General features: G+C 33.1%; 1 protein-coding gene across 2 annotated transcripts; it reads right to left on the bottom strand.

Moving 5' to 3' along the window:
* Positions 1 to 129: 129 nt before the first annotated feature.
* On the bottom strand, positions 130 to 12,530 carry LOC110657742 (protein phosphatase 2C 29). Of its 2 annotated transcripts, XM_021815086.2 has the most exons (4): positions 10,552 to 12,528; positions 7,108 to 7,221; positions 2,357 to 2,621; positions 130 to 817 (listed from the first exon to the last, which is right to left on the bottom strand). In XM_021815086.2, exons 1-4 carry the CDS (start codon positions 12,409 to 12,411, stop codon positions 693 to 695), a joined length of 2,364 nt encoding a protein of 787 aa, XP_021670778.1. In that variant the 5' UTR covers positions 12,412 to 12,528; the 3' UTR covers positions 130 to 692. The 2 variants fall into 2 exon arrangements, with proteins under 2 accessions (XP_021670778.1, XP_021670779.1); XM_021815087.2 differs by lacking the exon at positions 7,108 to 7,221 and having other exon boundaries at positions 10,552 to 12,530.
* Between the last annotated feature and the right edge of the window lie 4,923 nt (positions 12,531 to 17,453).

Below are 17,453 nucleotides of genomic sequence, written 5' to 3'. Positions count from 1 at the left end.
ATGCAAGTAGCCACAAATATAATTAATCATTGTACTCTAAAATAATCAAATTGTTGGTGTAGAGAAAATATGTGAAGATTATCAAATGGTATATCAAGAGAAAGCCACTCAAAGAAAAGAAAAATAAGATTTTGAGGAAGGAAAAATGAATTCTTTTGAACCGCAATGATGGAAATCCACTTACAAAATTACAGAGCTCACTTTAGACTAGGAAATGATCGAGTTCAGTATACCCCCACCATATTACAGAGAACCCTCTTCCCCCAGATTTTTGGCCCTAAGAGGTAAAATAACGTACCTATGAATAGAGAAGGTCCCCAGCTATGCAAAAATATATAAGATAAAAACAACAGCTTACCAAGAAAAAAAAAGGAACAGACAGGGAAAAAATGTTTTTCTTTTTTTTTTTTAATTTTTTGTCTTTTTAATTCCTAAGGAGCGTTTGCTACCAACCCCATATGCAGATTCCCCTTCATTTTTCCTTCAGGACATCTACTGAACTATTCATGGCTACCTTGCTTTTGTCTTTGCTAATATCATTTGGAGTGGGCCCTGTTAACTGTGTTATAAGATACGTTTTATAACCCATAAAAAAATGGGTCACTGTTGCAACTCTCTAAACTTCTTGCAGAAGACTCAACTTGAGAATTGAAACTGCATTCTATCGATCTGACGGCAATGTACCAAAGATTTCAAGGATATTTTCCTGATGACTTCCAGATTCTTCCTTCAAGAGATATCACCATAACAGTAACATCATCATGGTACTTCCGGCGATCTCCCTGTGGGATGTCTAGTAATTTATGGAAATCCATCCCTGCACACAACCAAAAGAAAGATGAAAATCAGAGGACAAACTATTGACACGGTCAATCAATGTCATGAGATTGCACAACTCAAATGTCCGATTGAAGACCCAAAAACAAGAGACTACAATGAATGAGATTTTTGAAATCATCAATCTCACTTTTGCAACATGAACAAGAAATGCCAAGCAATGACATGGTGTACAAAACTATAACACAAAAAACAAGTTGAACCAACTAAACCAGCCTTCTTATGTTATTCATTTAAAATAACTCATATTCATGCTTGGATTTTGACAGAAGTACATTCATATCGATCAAAATTAGTTGTAAACTATTTTGAGAGAGCATTTACCTAAATAACTCATTATTGAGTAGATGACAAACTTCAACCCAGCAAGTATCAACCAAAACAAATATCCATCAATTTCATGCCATTCAAACAACATAGAGCACTATTACCTCATTTTCCATATTTTAACGAGTACATTCAACTTTATACCAAATTTGATTGTGCCAGAGAAGTTTTGTTACTTTTTTCCTCATTGCTCTAACTCGAAGTGAGAACAAAGACGAGTTTCAGAATCATAATACTACAAATGAGGGAAAAACAAAAGAAAAAGAGAAAAATGACTAGATGATGATCCACTAAAAGATTAGGCTAACACCAGGGACCGATATCATCTGCCATAGCATCACAAGAAATTATCCAATAATAAGTTGGCAACTGGTTAAAACAGACAAAAAAATGATGGTCAGCAATTATTATGATGCCCACTCATCTACGCGAATTTGACACACAAAAGAAATTGAAAACCAGAAAAAAAATATATGATGAGGCAGAACTGGAAAGTGGTGTTTCCTAAGAAAAAATCTCGAAAGGCTCTGTTTAGCATTGTGCTTTCACCACCTCTTATTCCTGACCTAGGTTATGAGGTGCAAATAAGGCACACCCCATATTAAAAAATAAATAAATAAAAAGACCTAAGTATCTCCTATGAAACAGTACACATTTTCAATTTATCTATTACCTCCATGGCAACTTGATGTAGCATTGCAAGAAGACTGAACTTAGGAATTATATTCATCGTAAAATTAGGAAGTTTAGATTTTTATTATTTAAGAATCCTATTAGGCTTAAAATTTATTATATAATTATTCTATTAGAGTTAGAATTTCCTAGTTAGGATCGGTTTTATATTCCTAGTTTGCTTTGATTTAGTAGTCCTAATTAATTAGGATAAGGATTAGTTGATAAAGTAAAAATACCTATGTCTAGGTATTTATTAGGAGCTTATTATTATGATTAATAAAAGTTATGAGAACTTGTTTTGGATTCTTCTTGTTCTACATCGCAACTATGACCCATGTGGGAAAATAATATATGATGTCACACTGCACCTAATTTTAATGGGCCTAAAGTATTGTTTTGGATCATTGGCATTTTCAGTACCAGGCTCTCAGTGAATCTGAGATTACTTCCATTATGTATGACCCAAGAAGAAAAAGCATTTCCAATAAATATATTCACAAAAAATCATGAGCTATACCGGCTTTCTTGGCTGCGCGAGAAAGAAGCTCCTCTATCAGGTGCTGTGCTGGGTCGCCATCTGGAAACTTCTCCATGAAACTCTCAATATGAGAAACCACTTCCTGATTGGTCAGATACTGATATAATCCATCAGATGAGAGGACTAAAAATTGATCTCTTGGACAAAGTTGATGGTGACAGAGAGAAGGTGTGCAAGAAACATATGGTGCAGTACCAATATACTCGTTCCGAAACATCTCCAACATTGCATCATTAAATTTGGGCTGCACCAAAATTCATTCCATATTGTTACACAATCAAAAATATTGCTCAGCAATAATATAGTAGAAGAGACATCCTAAAATGAGCTCAACTCCTTTTCAATTGTGCATGTGGAGGGTACATGCTTTGCACTCTACCACAGGCAAAAGAAAATGCAATTTTGTTGAATAAAATCGGTATGACTTCATGCATCCAAATTCATGATCAATGCTGAATTATACAACTTAAGAAAGTTAACTCGGTAATTCTAAAGAGGGGCAAAACCTTGCAAAAGGCTGAATTTCATTAGTGAATGAGAAGAATTGTACCACAACATATGATAAACTAGGGAATTGCCCATGCTAATGCACGTGGCTGCTAATAATTTTAATATATAAATAATTTAATTTGTATATTTTTCTTTTAATTCTAATATATCTTTATCTTTCAAACTTTTTAATGATGAATAAAAATAATAAAAATATAATAATATAATAGGAATATTAATTAAAAATATGGAATCATTTGAAGTTGGTTCAATCATATGATTATTTTCATCATTTTAAATATCAAAATTTTGTATATCCTCTTAATATTTTAAAGAAATATAATATATTAAAATATTATCATTATTTACTAATATTAATATTATTCTTGAAAGTAATATTAATAATATGAAAATGCAAAAATTTAGCGCAAAAAAAAAAGAAAAGAAAACAAAATTATATATAAGAATTTACTTACTTTATAGATGTATGTAATAAATATATGTTAATAATGGCTACTTATTATAGTTTAAAGAGGGTAACTATTAAATAATTTGTAACTTATATATACATAATTGGAGAATTAATAACTTATTTTTAATTTAAAGCCAGTGAATAACTAATTAATAAACAATAAAGAAAATTTAATGCAATTAAATAAATTCTATTTTATAAATAAATTGTCACTTGACATAATTTCATAATCATATATATATATATAAATAATTATTTTTATCTTTGATTAAAAAAAGTAATGTATTAATTTGTAAATAATAAATTTAATCACAAAAACCTTGAGTTTTGATAATTAAATGTTAAAGGAAAAAATCATTTAAATCATAAAAATTAAGATAGTAACAATAATAATAATTATACTTTAAAGAAAAATAAAAGAGAATTAAATTTCGTATGAAAAGATAATGTTTACTAAGCAAGGTAAATTCTTTATGGGAAATCCTTTGTGGCAACACCATAAAGAATGTCATGTGGCAATACCATAAAAAAGAATGCCATGTGTCAGCTCCTTGGTGATACCTATCTGCTTTATATATATATATATTAGAAAAGTCCTCGTGTTTGTCATCTTGCCCTCCCCCAACAAAAAGAGGGGAAAATTACTGGTTAGTTTTGACCAGAAAACCACTAATTCACATAATGCTACATGGTATATACTTTTTAAGACTAAAGAAATTCAGTATATGTACAACATTCAAAAATTCATGAACTAAAATGATTACAACTCACAAAATTCTAAAGAGTATATGAAAATTCAAAACAGAAGACTACAAGCAACTGTATTGGACAATATATTGTTGTTACACATTCCATAACATCGCTAATAAAACTTGTTCTTCATACATGCATGGGTGGATGTTTGTTTGTACGTAGCATGTATGTATTATGTGCATACACATCCATTGTCAACTTATGAAGTCCTCATTTAAACATAACTACTTATCTTGATTAAAACATATTTTGTAATTTATTATATGACAATAAGTTATGTGTTACCATCTTATGTTTGATATGAAACTATACAAAACACATAAAGGTTAATTATGCAATTGTAGACATCTATTTTTTGACTCCTGTGATGAAATACCACTGGATAAGGATAAGTCTTAAAGCACTCAGGAGATTTTAGAATGACATGAATATTTATTTTTATTTTGATTTGCTAGTTGGGAGCATAATTTTTTTTTTCTTTTTACTAGAAGAACTTAAAAGCTCAAATTATTTAATTATGTTTAATTCAATATTTTTAGGGTTTCATGTGCTCCAAAAAAATAACTAAATGAATTTAATTAAATATTTAAGCATATTAAATTTTAATTATAATGTAAAATTGGGCTTTTAATGTACTTTTTGAAACTTTTTTTTTTGAAATTATTTTTTAAGAAAAAAAGAAAAAAAGTAAAAAAAAAATATATTTGAGGGATAATTATCCCTCTAACCAACTGGTTAGAGGAATAATTATCTCCCTATTTATCTATTTATTTATTTTAGATAGAATTTTAAAATTATTTAAGGGATAATTATCACTCATAACTAGAGGGGTAATTACTCCCCATTTATTTTAATTTTCTTTTTTTAAATAGATTTTTTGTTAAATTTAGATAGGCTTTAAAAATGTCTTCCTTTACTTATAAATACCCTACCCATATAATCTAAAATAAAAAATAAGAAATTAACCCATAATCTGCTAGAGCACTCTATGGAAATTCAAAATCAATTAGAAGACTCTTTTGTGCCATTAGCTAATTTTTAGTTTTAGGTTGATTTTAGGTATCCAATTGACCAAGATCCTATCTCCATTACTTTTTGATAATTTCTCATCATTTGAAGGTATTATTAAGTTGGTTTAAGGGATCTCTAATCCAAGAATTGAAGACTAATTATGAGGTAAATCTGATTGGGCAAATCTTGCTTTCTTTATGCATTGAATCATGGCGTTGTGAGTCAATCTATAACCTTGGTAAATTATTTTTTTCTTTTGTTTTTTATTTTTATTTCTTCTAAATTATTTGTTTTAATGCAATGTCTTAAATTTGCGATAGGCTTAGTTTTTAACATGTATAAATTTAATTTGGTTGATGAGTTAACTTTCGCATATGTATTGCATATGACATGTTACTTTCATTTGATTTATTAATTTGAACATGTATTGCTGAAATTCTTTAACATGACATGTTAAATACCATATAGTTAAATTTCATGGAATTTTATTGGGGTTTACTATTTTTAAAAAATTAATATACAATTGTTGGCCCAATATGGTTTTTAGCTATACAATCTTTTATTGTCTTATTGTACATTAATCCATACATATTTGTGATTGATCTATTTGCATATTTGTGATTAGTTTATTTTCCTATTTTCTAATATGAAGTGTTGATTAGAGTCTTGTAAATTTTGGAACTTTTCACAGAATTTTGAGTATTTTTAAATTGAGAACACAAAATCATAGCCCATACATTTTGATTCTCATTTTTCCTTCTCTTTTATTGCATTTAATTTTTTCTTATTTTATTTCATACTAACTCTGTTTATTTTGTTGTACGTAAGTTTGATATTTATCTTTTGAGTAAATTAGAAGATCAAATGGAAGAAATGGGATTGAAGTCCCAAAATTGAGATCTAATATTTCAAATCGGTTCCATTAATTTTGGGCCTTAAATTTTTGTGGTGATCTGTTTGCTTTAATTCTTTTTTTTTTTTTTGAGCATAAAAATGTTAAACAAGGCATTAATGAATCCAAAAAAAACTCTAAAAATGAACAGAACTAATTAAAAAGAGACCAAATATGGCTAAAAATGGTGTGGAGCTTAAAAGCATAAACTGAAAATTAAAGAAAAAATTGCTGTATAAGAATTCAAGGTTCATTATTTCTTTTAAGTTTATTTTTCTTTGGTTTATTTTTATCTTTGAATATTATTATAGTATGTAAATTATTTAGTAATTAAGATTATGTGAATTTAGGTTAACTTGGTTCGTTAAAATCTTATTTATTTAGATTTTTAACTTAGAGAATTTTGCACGTTTAGGGCTTTCTTACCTCAATTTATTTAGTAGTTTTATCATAAAGAAATATGAAATAAAATAGAATTTAAGTTTTCTTTTTTTGTAAATGTCTCTTTCCATTGTGTAATTGAATCTTTGCATAGAATTAATTTAAAAACATGTTTAATAAGGTAATAAAGGTAATTATGTTAACATTAATTAAATATAGAAATTTGGCATATTAGGAATTACTTGTGCATGTATATGGCTAATTTGTTCGAATTATTTGTGCATGTTAACTTTAGACTTGCATAATGTAAAAATAAAGAACTAAATAAAAGAACCAGACTTTCAAAATCTTTAGTAGGGGCTAGCCCTTATTCTAAGGTAAGTCCAGGCAGAGAAGGTGCCTAACACCTTCCCTCCCTCGCACCCACTATCTCAAACTTAGGCCATTTGGCTCACAATAAAAGAAGAGTAGTGGACGAACCTCAGCAAGGGATAAGTGGTTACCCACGTCCCTTTTATGATTTTGTCCGGTTATTACCTAGATGACGACTCATTTCTTCCGCCTTAATAGCGTTACTATCTTAGAATCGTGGTAGTGTTATTGAAAACATCGTGGTAGTGTTATGTCAAGACAATGCTAAGCCAGGTTCGAGGGTCCCACAACAATTATATTTTAATAAGAAAATCCTTTATCTCAAGGAAAATAGCTATAATGGACATTTATTTGAAAAACCTGTTTGAGAAATCCTGCTCCAAATGCTCTAGTAACCTTAAGACGACCTTTCACTCTATCATTGACAATACACCGACTGTCATCTTGGTGTTCATTCTTGATTCTTAAGATCTCCTACATGTGTTGTGCAAATGTTTCAATTTCTTAGCAATTACATCCAATTAGTCATGGGAAAGCTAATTAAGGATAAAAGTTGAACAATGATACTAAACTTTGACCAATCACGATATAGGCACGAAAAAAGCAGTTGGTTATGTGCATAACAGAATTTTGTATATTTTTCATTGTATAAAACACATATTTCTGTCATATTCATGGTACAAGACTTGAAAACAAAGATAGTCCAAGCATGCTATAATCCTTTCAGATAAAGTCAAAGACAACTACAAGATAATCATGGGATTTCAATGTTGTTACTGACTGCCTAACTCATAAGAATGCAACTTCAAAATTGCTTTACACTGTACTGAGGCTCAATTTTTTTTACAATCCTAAAGGCATAAGAGACATTTGTTTTCTGTCCAAATTTTCTCTTCAACACCAAAAAAACCCTACATTGGCATGGAAGTTGTCGAAAAACCTAGGGAGTTAAGACTTACCACTAGAATCTATTGTTCCTCAAGTCTTTAGTGAGAGATCTCTGATGAAAGATACAGAGACCAATGCAAATCCAAACTCACCAATTCTCTAGAAAGAGTCTTTCTTCTATAGTAAATACAATTAAATCCTAGATTCTTCTTAATTAGTCTATTAGCTATCAAAAATCATTCCAAGAGAGAAATAATCTGTTCATGTGAAAAAGAGAGGCATCTATGCAATAAAAACAATTATCTTATATAAAATTTTCATCCTAAAAAGATGTGTTGGTTTTTAAGGCACATATTCAGTAACATGCTATGGATCTTAAAAAATTGGATCTAACATTTTAGCAATCAACAGACCACTTGAGTTTAGACACGCAAAAAACATTGCAGAGTACCAAAAACTATCAGCCACTCACTCATTTGCCAAGCAGCCATTTCTGTCAAGGACAAGCTTGTAGCCTATGGCCATATCACTTATAATTTTATATGATTCAATCTTGCAGTCATGGACTTAAATTACGGTCGTGGGTAACGAAAACAAGCCTGGTCACAACATAATGGTAATGGCCTCTCGCTACATAGATTTTTTTGAAAAATTTGCAAAGTTCACGAAATAAATAGATATTTAAAAACATAAGTAAAACTAAAATATACAACTAAAAAATACGCATAAATATATTAAATAAAGACATCAAATCCATCATTCTTAGATATCATTATCATTAATCAATTTAAAACTAAAATAATTACATGTAGAAAGTAAAGAACTAACATCATACTTAACAAACATTAATGAAGCCTACAAGTTTCTTTGATGTTATTTTCTAATTACTTATGTATTTCACTAAAATTAATTTTGAAAATATTCAAAATTAGAAAAAAAATAACATATGGATCAGGCAAACTAATGCTCATGCTATAAATTTAATAAAAAAAACAAACCTAACATCAAACATAATTTTCTTCAACAAATAAGAAAAAAACCAAATAAATAAATAAATAACCCATCTTTTGCAAGATATGGATGTGTAAAACTAGAATGATAGTTTATGATCTTAACTTGCTAATTGATGATCTTAGCTCAAGAGACAAGAAGTGAAAGATTTGTAAAAAGATAGAAAATTTTATATGGAAAGTTGAGAGAGAGTGAGAGAGCAACTTGCAACTCCTAAACCAAATACAAAGCATATTAAAGAGTTACTGTCCCCATTTGGACCAAAAAAACAGTGAGATAATGGACCATTACCATTACATAAAAGCTGTTACGGCCATTACAGATGCATTTTTTCTATTGCCTTTAAATAATGGGCGTAACAGTAACAGGAGGCTAAAAAACCTTTAAATAAACAGCCATTATTTTAAACCATGCTTACAACACATACCCAAAATTATGAGCCCGGGAGGGAGCTCAATAATTTTTAAGCAACAAACAAAATATTGCATATGTTGATAAATTGAAATATGTACAAACACAAACAAAAAATGGATTTTGACAAGGGAAGCATCCAAAATGTTCAAGCGTAACCCAATTAAAAAAACGAGGATTTGCGAGAAAGTTTCTGTGTCCCTTCCTTGTTTTATCCTAGAATGGAAGCTTCCCCAAATCTCCTGACCATCCAAGGTTATAGACTGCCATCATGTGTGGAACAAGGTGGGATAAATAATACGCCACCAGCTTGTTACAATTGATACGTGATGAAAAAGGGGGAAAGTTTCAAAAGCAATATAATTCCTTTTTCCTCTCCAACCAGTACAAGTTGTACAACTACAATTTCAAAATTAGTGCAATTCTTCAGATGGATCATTGTTTGATAGTTATTGTAGCCGGGATAAGCAGGCATGAATTTCAACTCATTTTCCATCAAGCTTACTTAAAGAAGCGGTAGACCTCTGATAAAGATAGCATCCGAAAGTCAAAGTAAGAATAAACTAAGATAGAATATAACAAATAAGAAAAGATCTGGCTATGGTAGTGAATGTTGATAAATAGGAATATGTATATCCCACAGTAACATTACTTAACATCTCAAAATCTGGTTCAGCAACCGTTTAAAAAAGTAAATAAATAAATAATAAAGAGGTTAAGAAGCCTGGAAAACAAGAAAATTTCTAAATTGAAACGCCATATGGCAGAAATTTTAAGGATCAGCAAAAGGTTCTACATGAAAGACAGATATGCCTTCAATTTAATCTTTGATCATTAAGTCACATCCCGAAATAATTGCTACAACTTGAAACTAGCAGGATAAGAACCAAAAGGACTCGAATATAGAACCATTTATCAAGTTTTTAAATCAAATACAGGTTAAAAGAGTAACATTGCAATCAGAGATACTGACATCAATTCAGAAACTGAAGAAAATCAATAAAACAATGAGGAAAAAAAGGTTTGTTATTTTTACAGAATACAGACAATGAGGAAAAAAGTATTTCACAGATTCAAAGAAACACAGCAAGTTATCCATGTGGCTTACAGCTAAGCTGGAAGGTCTCCAAATCCTTCTCATGTAAATCTTCTAATGCATAACTCTGTTTATAACTAGCTGGAATTTATTGTAGCAAAAAACAACTAAAAAGATAAAGAAGCAGTTACATGAATTGTAAAATCAGTATTCTTCTAATGCTTCTAAACACCAATCCTTGCTTAAGGAAAAGCAGATTACAAACTATGTAAGTGAAGAACAAAATTCCTAACAACATAAAATCAGACAAACATCATGTTCAACTATGAATTCAGCAGTAATCCTTATGATCATCCAACCATTAATAGTAAATCTAGATAATCCAAAATGTAGAATATTCTACCAACAAATAAAGAAAGAGATAATCAACAATGGATTTTGGAGAACAGAGAACTTACTTCTTCGATGCTTGTGCTGTGATCAGTGGACAGCTGCAATGCAGTCAACCTCATCACATGAGCGGAACCCTCAACTACCCCCTCCAAGCTCAACCCATTACCACCTACACTAGAACCAACATCTTCTGGCTCATACTGCGCCACGATTGCCCTGCTATCACCCACATTCATCACATATACATCCTCATCTCTCATCAAGACCACCAATAAACATGAACCCATCAATGCTAACTCTGGATTTGTATCCAGCACCTTATCCGTCGTGTCCAGGTATGCTAGTTCAGTCATCTCTAGCGCCCTTGACAATGCCCTCAAAACCAATTCATGATCCACAGGTCCCACCTTACGCTTCCTCTTCAAGACCCTCTCCTCCACTCTACTACTTTCCACCTTCTCTTTTGTCTCCAGTCCAAATTTCCATGGAAACAAATTCTTCTCCCTATGTTTTGACAACCCTTGTTTCAATTTTGACAGCAATAACCACCTTCCACTTACTGCAGACCCCGCATTGCTGACGCTAATTGCATCATCAACAGAGAAAGCAAACCTATCAGACCCCGAGAGATCAAGGCCCTCTTCTGCATCTTCCTCGGCGAGGAATTCCCATAACCGCCTTCTCTGTGTAATCTCTGAACCCTGTGATTGAAACGTAACCCTCTTTGCCCCTTCGTGAGGCACCGGGATCAACTCAATTCTGCCAATTGTACCAACCCCATCCCTTTCAACACCCGTTTCCTTTGATGGATCATCTTTAGCTACATTTCCTTGATACCGGTACACTAAATTGGATTCTATTTCACCGACTGAACTCTCCCCATAATCTTTACAATTTCTTTCTAGTGATGGGATTGGGTTAGTCGTATTGTCACTTTCCACTACAATTGTTGATGCTACATTACTTGCCTCTTCCGGCTCTTCAACGTCCCAAAACAATCCTTGAAGTTCATTATAAACAGCCCTATAGAGGTTCCCCATCAAGAACTCGGGCGCATCAGGGCCGTTAAACCCATCATAAATCCCAACAAACAACCAACCCTGCTCCTCAGATACAACCACGTGGACCCGATCCTCTCCCGCTTTCCCTAACGCCCACTGCACATTACTCTCGTCTTGGCTCTCCCTCTCCTCACCGGTTCCCGAATTCTCTCTCCGGTTCACGAAATTCAGCACCGGCACTACCCACGGCCGTTTCTTCTCCGATAAATTCCGATATATCGCCTTCTTAATCCCAGAAATACCCTTCCTTCGCTTCTTTTTCACATAAACGCCACCAAGCGGCGCGGAGAAGTGTACCTGCCCGCTATTGTCGGTCCCCGAGTTCGCTTCGAGTGGACCCGATATCGCACCCCGCTCGATGGGACCCGACATGAAGAACCCCTCTCCACCACGTGGCACCGGTTGCAACCGCAACGCGCTGAACGACGCCGTGCTTTCGAATCCATCCACGTTCACAATACTGCCCCTCACTCCACCACCAGTAATACCAGCAGCAAAGCCACTACTGTCAATGGCATCGTCGTAAATATTCTCAAGTGGGAGGACAGTTCTGGGCGTCGAAGCGTTGGCACTAACAGAAGCACCCGAAATGGACTTGAACCCAGTCTCCGGCAATCCGGGTCGGGTGTCGGAAGCGGTTCCGGCCCGGGAAGGAGAGAAACGCAGGGAGTGAGAAGGAGAGACGTAGCGATCTGAGGGAGTGGGAGAGATAAAGCGGTTAGAGGATCGGACGTAGCAGAAAGAGTGACCTAGGGTTTCATCCAACGGCTCAGAGGCGGTGAAGATCAGGTCCGGTTCTTCGTTTGGCGTCGGATTAGTCCCTGGTTTGAAGCAAGGGAAGAGGGAGGAGAGTCCACTTCCCATCACATTTGATTCGCCACCTTCTGTTTGGACTCCAAGAAAAAATAAAATATAACTTTTCTTCTCTTTTGAAATGAAGTTCCGGCAAAGTTTTCAAAAGAACCAGCTGAAAAAAATAATAATATATATATATATATATATATATATATATATATATATATATATATATATATATATATAAACAAAAGAAAAAGGAAATATCAGCCAAGAAAGCGAAAGCAGAGAGAGAGAGAAGTATGCGTTTTTCTCTTTATAATACAGGAGTAGGGGTTGAGGAAGCGAAGACTTTCCCTCCGGTGAGAAATTTTTTTTTTTTTTCTCTCTCTAGAAAATTTTTGTATTCTTGTAATTTGAATTTTGGTTTTCTGTTGTTGGGTGTAGTTGTTGGTTCTTCGTTGACGGTTACACCTGGCATCTAGCAAATCCTTAACCTCTTTTTTTCTTTCCTTTTTTCTTAATTTTTTAATAATAATAATAAATGTTCTGGGTCCACGTAAAGAACCAGCAGATACTCTGTGGGGTCTACTTATTTATACGTGGCAATTGGTTGGGTCCACAATGGATTGCCAGACTGTGATTCACTTACTGTTTGACAAATTTGGAGCCAGATTGGTTTTGAATGACGAGAGACTCCCCCCCATTCCATGTGTCTTTAAGGACAGTTTGCGCGCCAGCGTGAAGAACCGAGGTCGGATGAGTGGCCTGGTGGCCTTCCTTTTGTCTTTTTCTTCTTTTTTTTTAATAGAAATGACTGCATTTTAATTTTAAAAAAATAATAATAAAATACACTTTACTTTATATTTTAATTTTTTTAATATTAAAAACGTATATTTTATTTTATTATAATTAAGAATAAAAATTTTAATTTCTTTATATAATATGTGATGTAATATTTATGTATGATGTAGCGTCATATATAATATATTATTAACATCAATACCAATAAATTTATATTTTTATCATCATGTTTTGCTATTTATTTTTAGATAATTTTACGAAATTATCAACAAACTTATTCTTTTTTAATTTTAACTAAATTACAAGTTTGCAATCAAATTTTCTTTATCCTAATTGTGGTCTTTTTTATTTTGACTAAGATATAAATAGTATATTTTTGTTTTATTAAAATATTAAATTTATTTTGATTTTAAAACTTTTTATTATTGAATTGAGACATGAATTAAAACTTTTTAATTTAATATTAATTTTAAAAATTAGTTTTTAGAATTAATTAAAAGGCCACTGAATGAATAATTTATTGAATTAAATTATTTAATTCGATATTAATTTTAGAAATTAATTTCTAAAATTTATCGACTGCAATTTAAAAATAAATTATTGAATTAAATTTTTTAATTCAATATTTGGTTGTAGAAAAATTATTTTCTAAGATTGAAATGGCAAACAATTGGGCAAATTAAATTAATTTGATAAAATCAATTTTAATTGACCTCATTAAAATTAATTTTATTAATTCTAAAATTGTTTTGAAATTAATATTCCCAATATGATTAGGAAATTTAATTAGAAAAGGAGTTCAATTCATTTATATTTTAGAAAAGGAGTTTTCTAAAATCATATGAGGTAAATAAAATAATTTTAATTGATTTCATTGAAAATTAATTTTTAGTTTCTAAATTTATTTTGGAATGTTATGTCTCTAATTGGATTAGAGATTTAATTAAATTATTTATTTGATTGGTATTTGATGTGTGTGTGTGTATATATATGACATGTGTATGTGTGTCTTATTAAATATTTCAATATTTGATATTGAATATATTGTTACTTGATCTCCAATTTGCATAATTTAAAATTATAATTTTTTACATAATTAATTACATTAAACTTATTGCACATTAGAAGTTTAGATAATGATTGGGAAATTAGTAAACTTCCGATTCTAGGTTTAATGTGAAATAAGTGTTAATATAATTAATTATTGTACAATATATTTATATATAAATTTAGGCTTTATTCGTAACACCCCTAATTTTTTTTTTAAATTTATTATTTTTGGATAATTATTGATATTTTATTTTATTTGAATTTTAGGAAATTATTTGAAATTTTTTGAATTTTAAAAATCGGGTTCGATTTTCTGAAAATAAAAACTTTAATGATTTTTAAAAATTAATTTAAAGATCACGTGGCAAAACTAAAAATATATTTGGAGTCTACAAATTTTTCTGAGTTTTCTAGAATTTTTTTAGAATTTTTGGGCCTCGTTTTCGGTCCCAAAGCAAAGTAAAAATTCAAAATTTTGTATCCTGAATCGAACCGACTGAATCGAATCGGATCGGACCGATCGGATCGGACCGGCTCCTTCTTCCTTTTTCTTTCCCCCGCGCGCGTCCCGACCTCTCTCTTCCTCTCTCCCATTTTCTCTCTCCTCTCACCTCCCCTCGCCGGCCAGCCACCCAGCCACCCTGGTTGCCGGCCACGCCGAACGCTGGAATCATCGCGACGACTCGCAACGCCGCCGTTTTTCCTCGATCCGACCACCATCTTTCTGCCGTCAGGCTACCATTTGGGCCGGGTCTTGTGTTAAACACCATCTACACCTCGAGAGCTTTCCATAGACACCAAGAACACTAAAATCCATCTAGCGGTTTGTCCAATTTTTGTCCAGGAAGTTTTAGCCCATTTTGACTTTTGGGCTAGATTTCTCGCAAACCATAAACCCCACGAGAAAACCGAGAGTACCAGAGCGCTCCACTCGTCGAGAGCTTCGCGGGAATATAAATTTCAAAATTTTTTGACACCGTTTTTCGGTGGGTCCCACGAAACTTCGTAGTATTTTTTCGAGCATTAAATGAGCTTAGAAAATTTTGTAAAATTTATATACTAACCCCCGTGTTGTGGGCTTCGTGTAGGTATCTTCAATTCGCGGAAATTCGATAGTTGTCCAGGTCTATGAATTTCCGGCTAGACAAACAAGCTATGGAAAAGGGTCTCCGAATTGGATCGAGATTTTGGCTACCCCACCATTGTCAGATGTCCCGAGCGAGTCCCCGAAGTCGGAATAGGCATAGGTAAACCCGAACCTTACTTTTTCGTAATTTTTTAGTACTTAAGTGGGATTAAAAATCCATAAAATATTCGTGGTAGCTCAAAAAATTATGATTCTTTTTGCAATAGTCTAGTAATATCGCTAAGGACCGCGGGGCAAAGTTTTAGAATTTTTAGAGCTTATTTGGGCAGTTTTTGTAAAAATGATCAATTATAAGGACTAAACTATAAATTTACATATTGTGATTGAGGACGACTGTTTAGATGGGCCCAGGAGGGGCTGTGTGATGTGATTGAGTTGTGAGTGTATGAATTGTGAATATAGAAGTGTGTTTTGAGCCCTTTTGCAGGTTGGGTAGGTCCTAGATATAGGGGAGACTCTGCCGAATTTTCGGCATGACTTAGGACGTATTTGGTCTTTTCTTACTTTGTATTGAGTTAAATTTATTAAATGATTGTAATAAAATTGTCAAGTGAGTCGGGACAGCCTTCTTCCTCCGCCCAGCCGCCACAGTGACTACTGTCAAGTCTGTGAGTAAAATATTATTTTTTAATTGTAATTTCACTATTATTATATGTTCAAGCATGTCCATGCATCACTTATATGTATATATCTATGTAGTTAAACTCTAGGCACATTTTATATTACATTCACAACTATTAAAGTGCCATGTATGTTGTTGTGATAATTTGGAGTAGTGTGCATGCGTTGGCGTGTATGTGATGTGGTGTTGGCTATGGATAGGATGGGTAGTCACGGCTTGAGATCTTCGCTGGGACCCGGTCCTTCGGGGTAGTCACGGCTTGAGTTCTTTGCTAAGGCCCCGATTTGGTTTATTAAGCAAAAGTTCGGCTTGAGTTCTTCGCTAGCATAGGTTGGATTTAAGAGAGCTGTATAGGGGATTAGCTCCCATATATTATGATTGATATTACTGGGTGTGTGAGTGCTCCAAATTACCTTTTTGTTGTTATGATGTGAAATTATTGCTGATGTTACATTTCACTCTACAGGGTGCATTAGCTTTAAATAGTTATAGAGATTTTGGTTAAAATTGATATTTTACTCTCTGAGTCGAATGCTCACTCCTGTTCAATATTTTTCTAGGCTACACAAGGATATTTTTGAGGTTAACCTGCTTTTCTCCCTCGCAGGTTGTTTATTAATTTTTGTATAAACCTGTTAACTCTTAGAATTTTCGCATGTGTTAGAAATATTTATTTAAATTGGGTTTGTAATATAAATTGTTATTTTGGACCTGTAAACTTATTATTTTATGCATGTTGATGTACTGGATGAGGGAGATGAGCTCCCATTTTTTTTTATGTTGTATGAGTATGTGGAGGGTGAGCTGAGCTCCCTAATTAATTATATATTGTGTTTATAGGTCGGGTGAGTCAAAAACTCCCTGTTAAAAGGTCCATTTTATGGTCGAACTCTGTTCGGTTGAATCCTTAAAATTGGGCCCAAATGGGCTTTAGATTTGAGTTGAGGAATAGTTAGGCTTACTACGGGCCTCGGGAGCTTTAGGCTGGATCAGGTCCCAGTGCCGGTCCGGCCCATAGGTTGGGTCGTGACAAATGTGGTATCAGAGCTTAGGCTCCAGATTCATAGGGAAGAGTCTAATAGGAGTCACATGCAGAAAAATAGGGTCCACATTCGTCTTGCATTATCATCTTGGCTTCTAGTTTCTGCTTCATATATTGTGTGTAAATATGAGTCTATAGAGCTGTGTAATATGCAGTTTTAAATTTTAGGGGCTAATGCTGCTGAATTTCAGGAAAATGCGTAGAAGCAGGAGAGTTGCCATTACACCAGAACCAGAGGTGCCTGACGAGGTGTCGGCACAGGATAAGGCGCCTGCCTCGAGGAAGCGGGGTAGTAGGCCTAGAGCTGCTCAAGTAGAAGAGCAGCTGCCACCAGTTCAGGATCAGTCTTTTATGGCACAGGGTCCCATGGACCCAATGGCAGTTACTCTAGCTGGGTTGCAGAGAACCATCGACTTGATGGCGTAGTATATGGTCCACCCTCCACA

Source organism: Hevea brasiliensis, chromosome 18 (genome assembly GCF_030052815.1).
Source record: "Hevea brasiliensis isolate MT/VB/25A 57/8 chromosome 18, ASM3005281v1, whole genome shotgun sequence".
NCBI lineage: Eukaryota > Viridiplantae > Streptophyta > Magnoliopsida > Malpighiales > Euphorbiaceae > Hevea > Hevea brasiliensis.
This window is presented reverse-complemented; position numbering and strand designations above follow the sequence as displayed.

What these genes read in the sequence shown, in the direction of transcription:
- LOC110657742 (XM_021815086.2), bottom strand. Translation starts at nt 12,411, where the DNA reads ATGGGAAGTGGACTCTCCTCCCTCTTCCCTTGCTTCAAACCAGGGACT. An exon ending in GAGCAGGATTTCTCAAACAG is followed by an intron (nt 2,622 to 7,107) that starts GTTTTTCAAATA and finishes ATTTTGGTGCAG; the next exon opens with CCCAAATTTAATGATGCAAT. An exon ending in TCGCGCAGCCAAGAAAGCCG is followed by an intron (nt 818 to 2,356) that starts GTATAGCTCATG and finishes GGTTGTGTGCAG; the next exon opens with GGATGGATTTCCATAAATTA.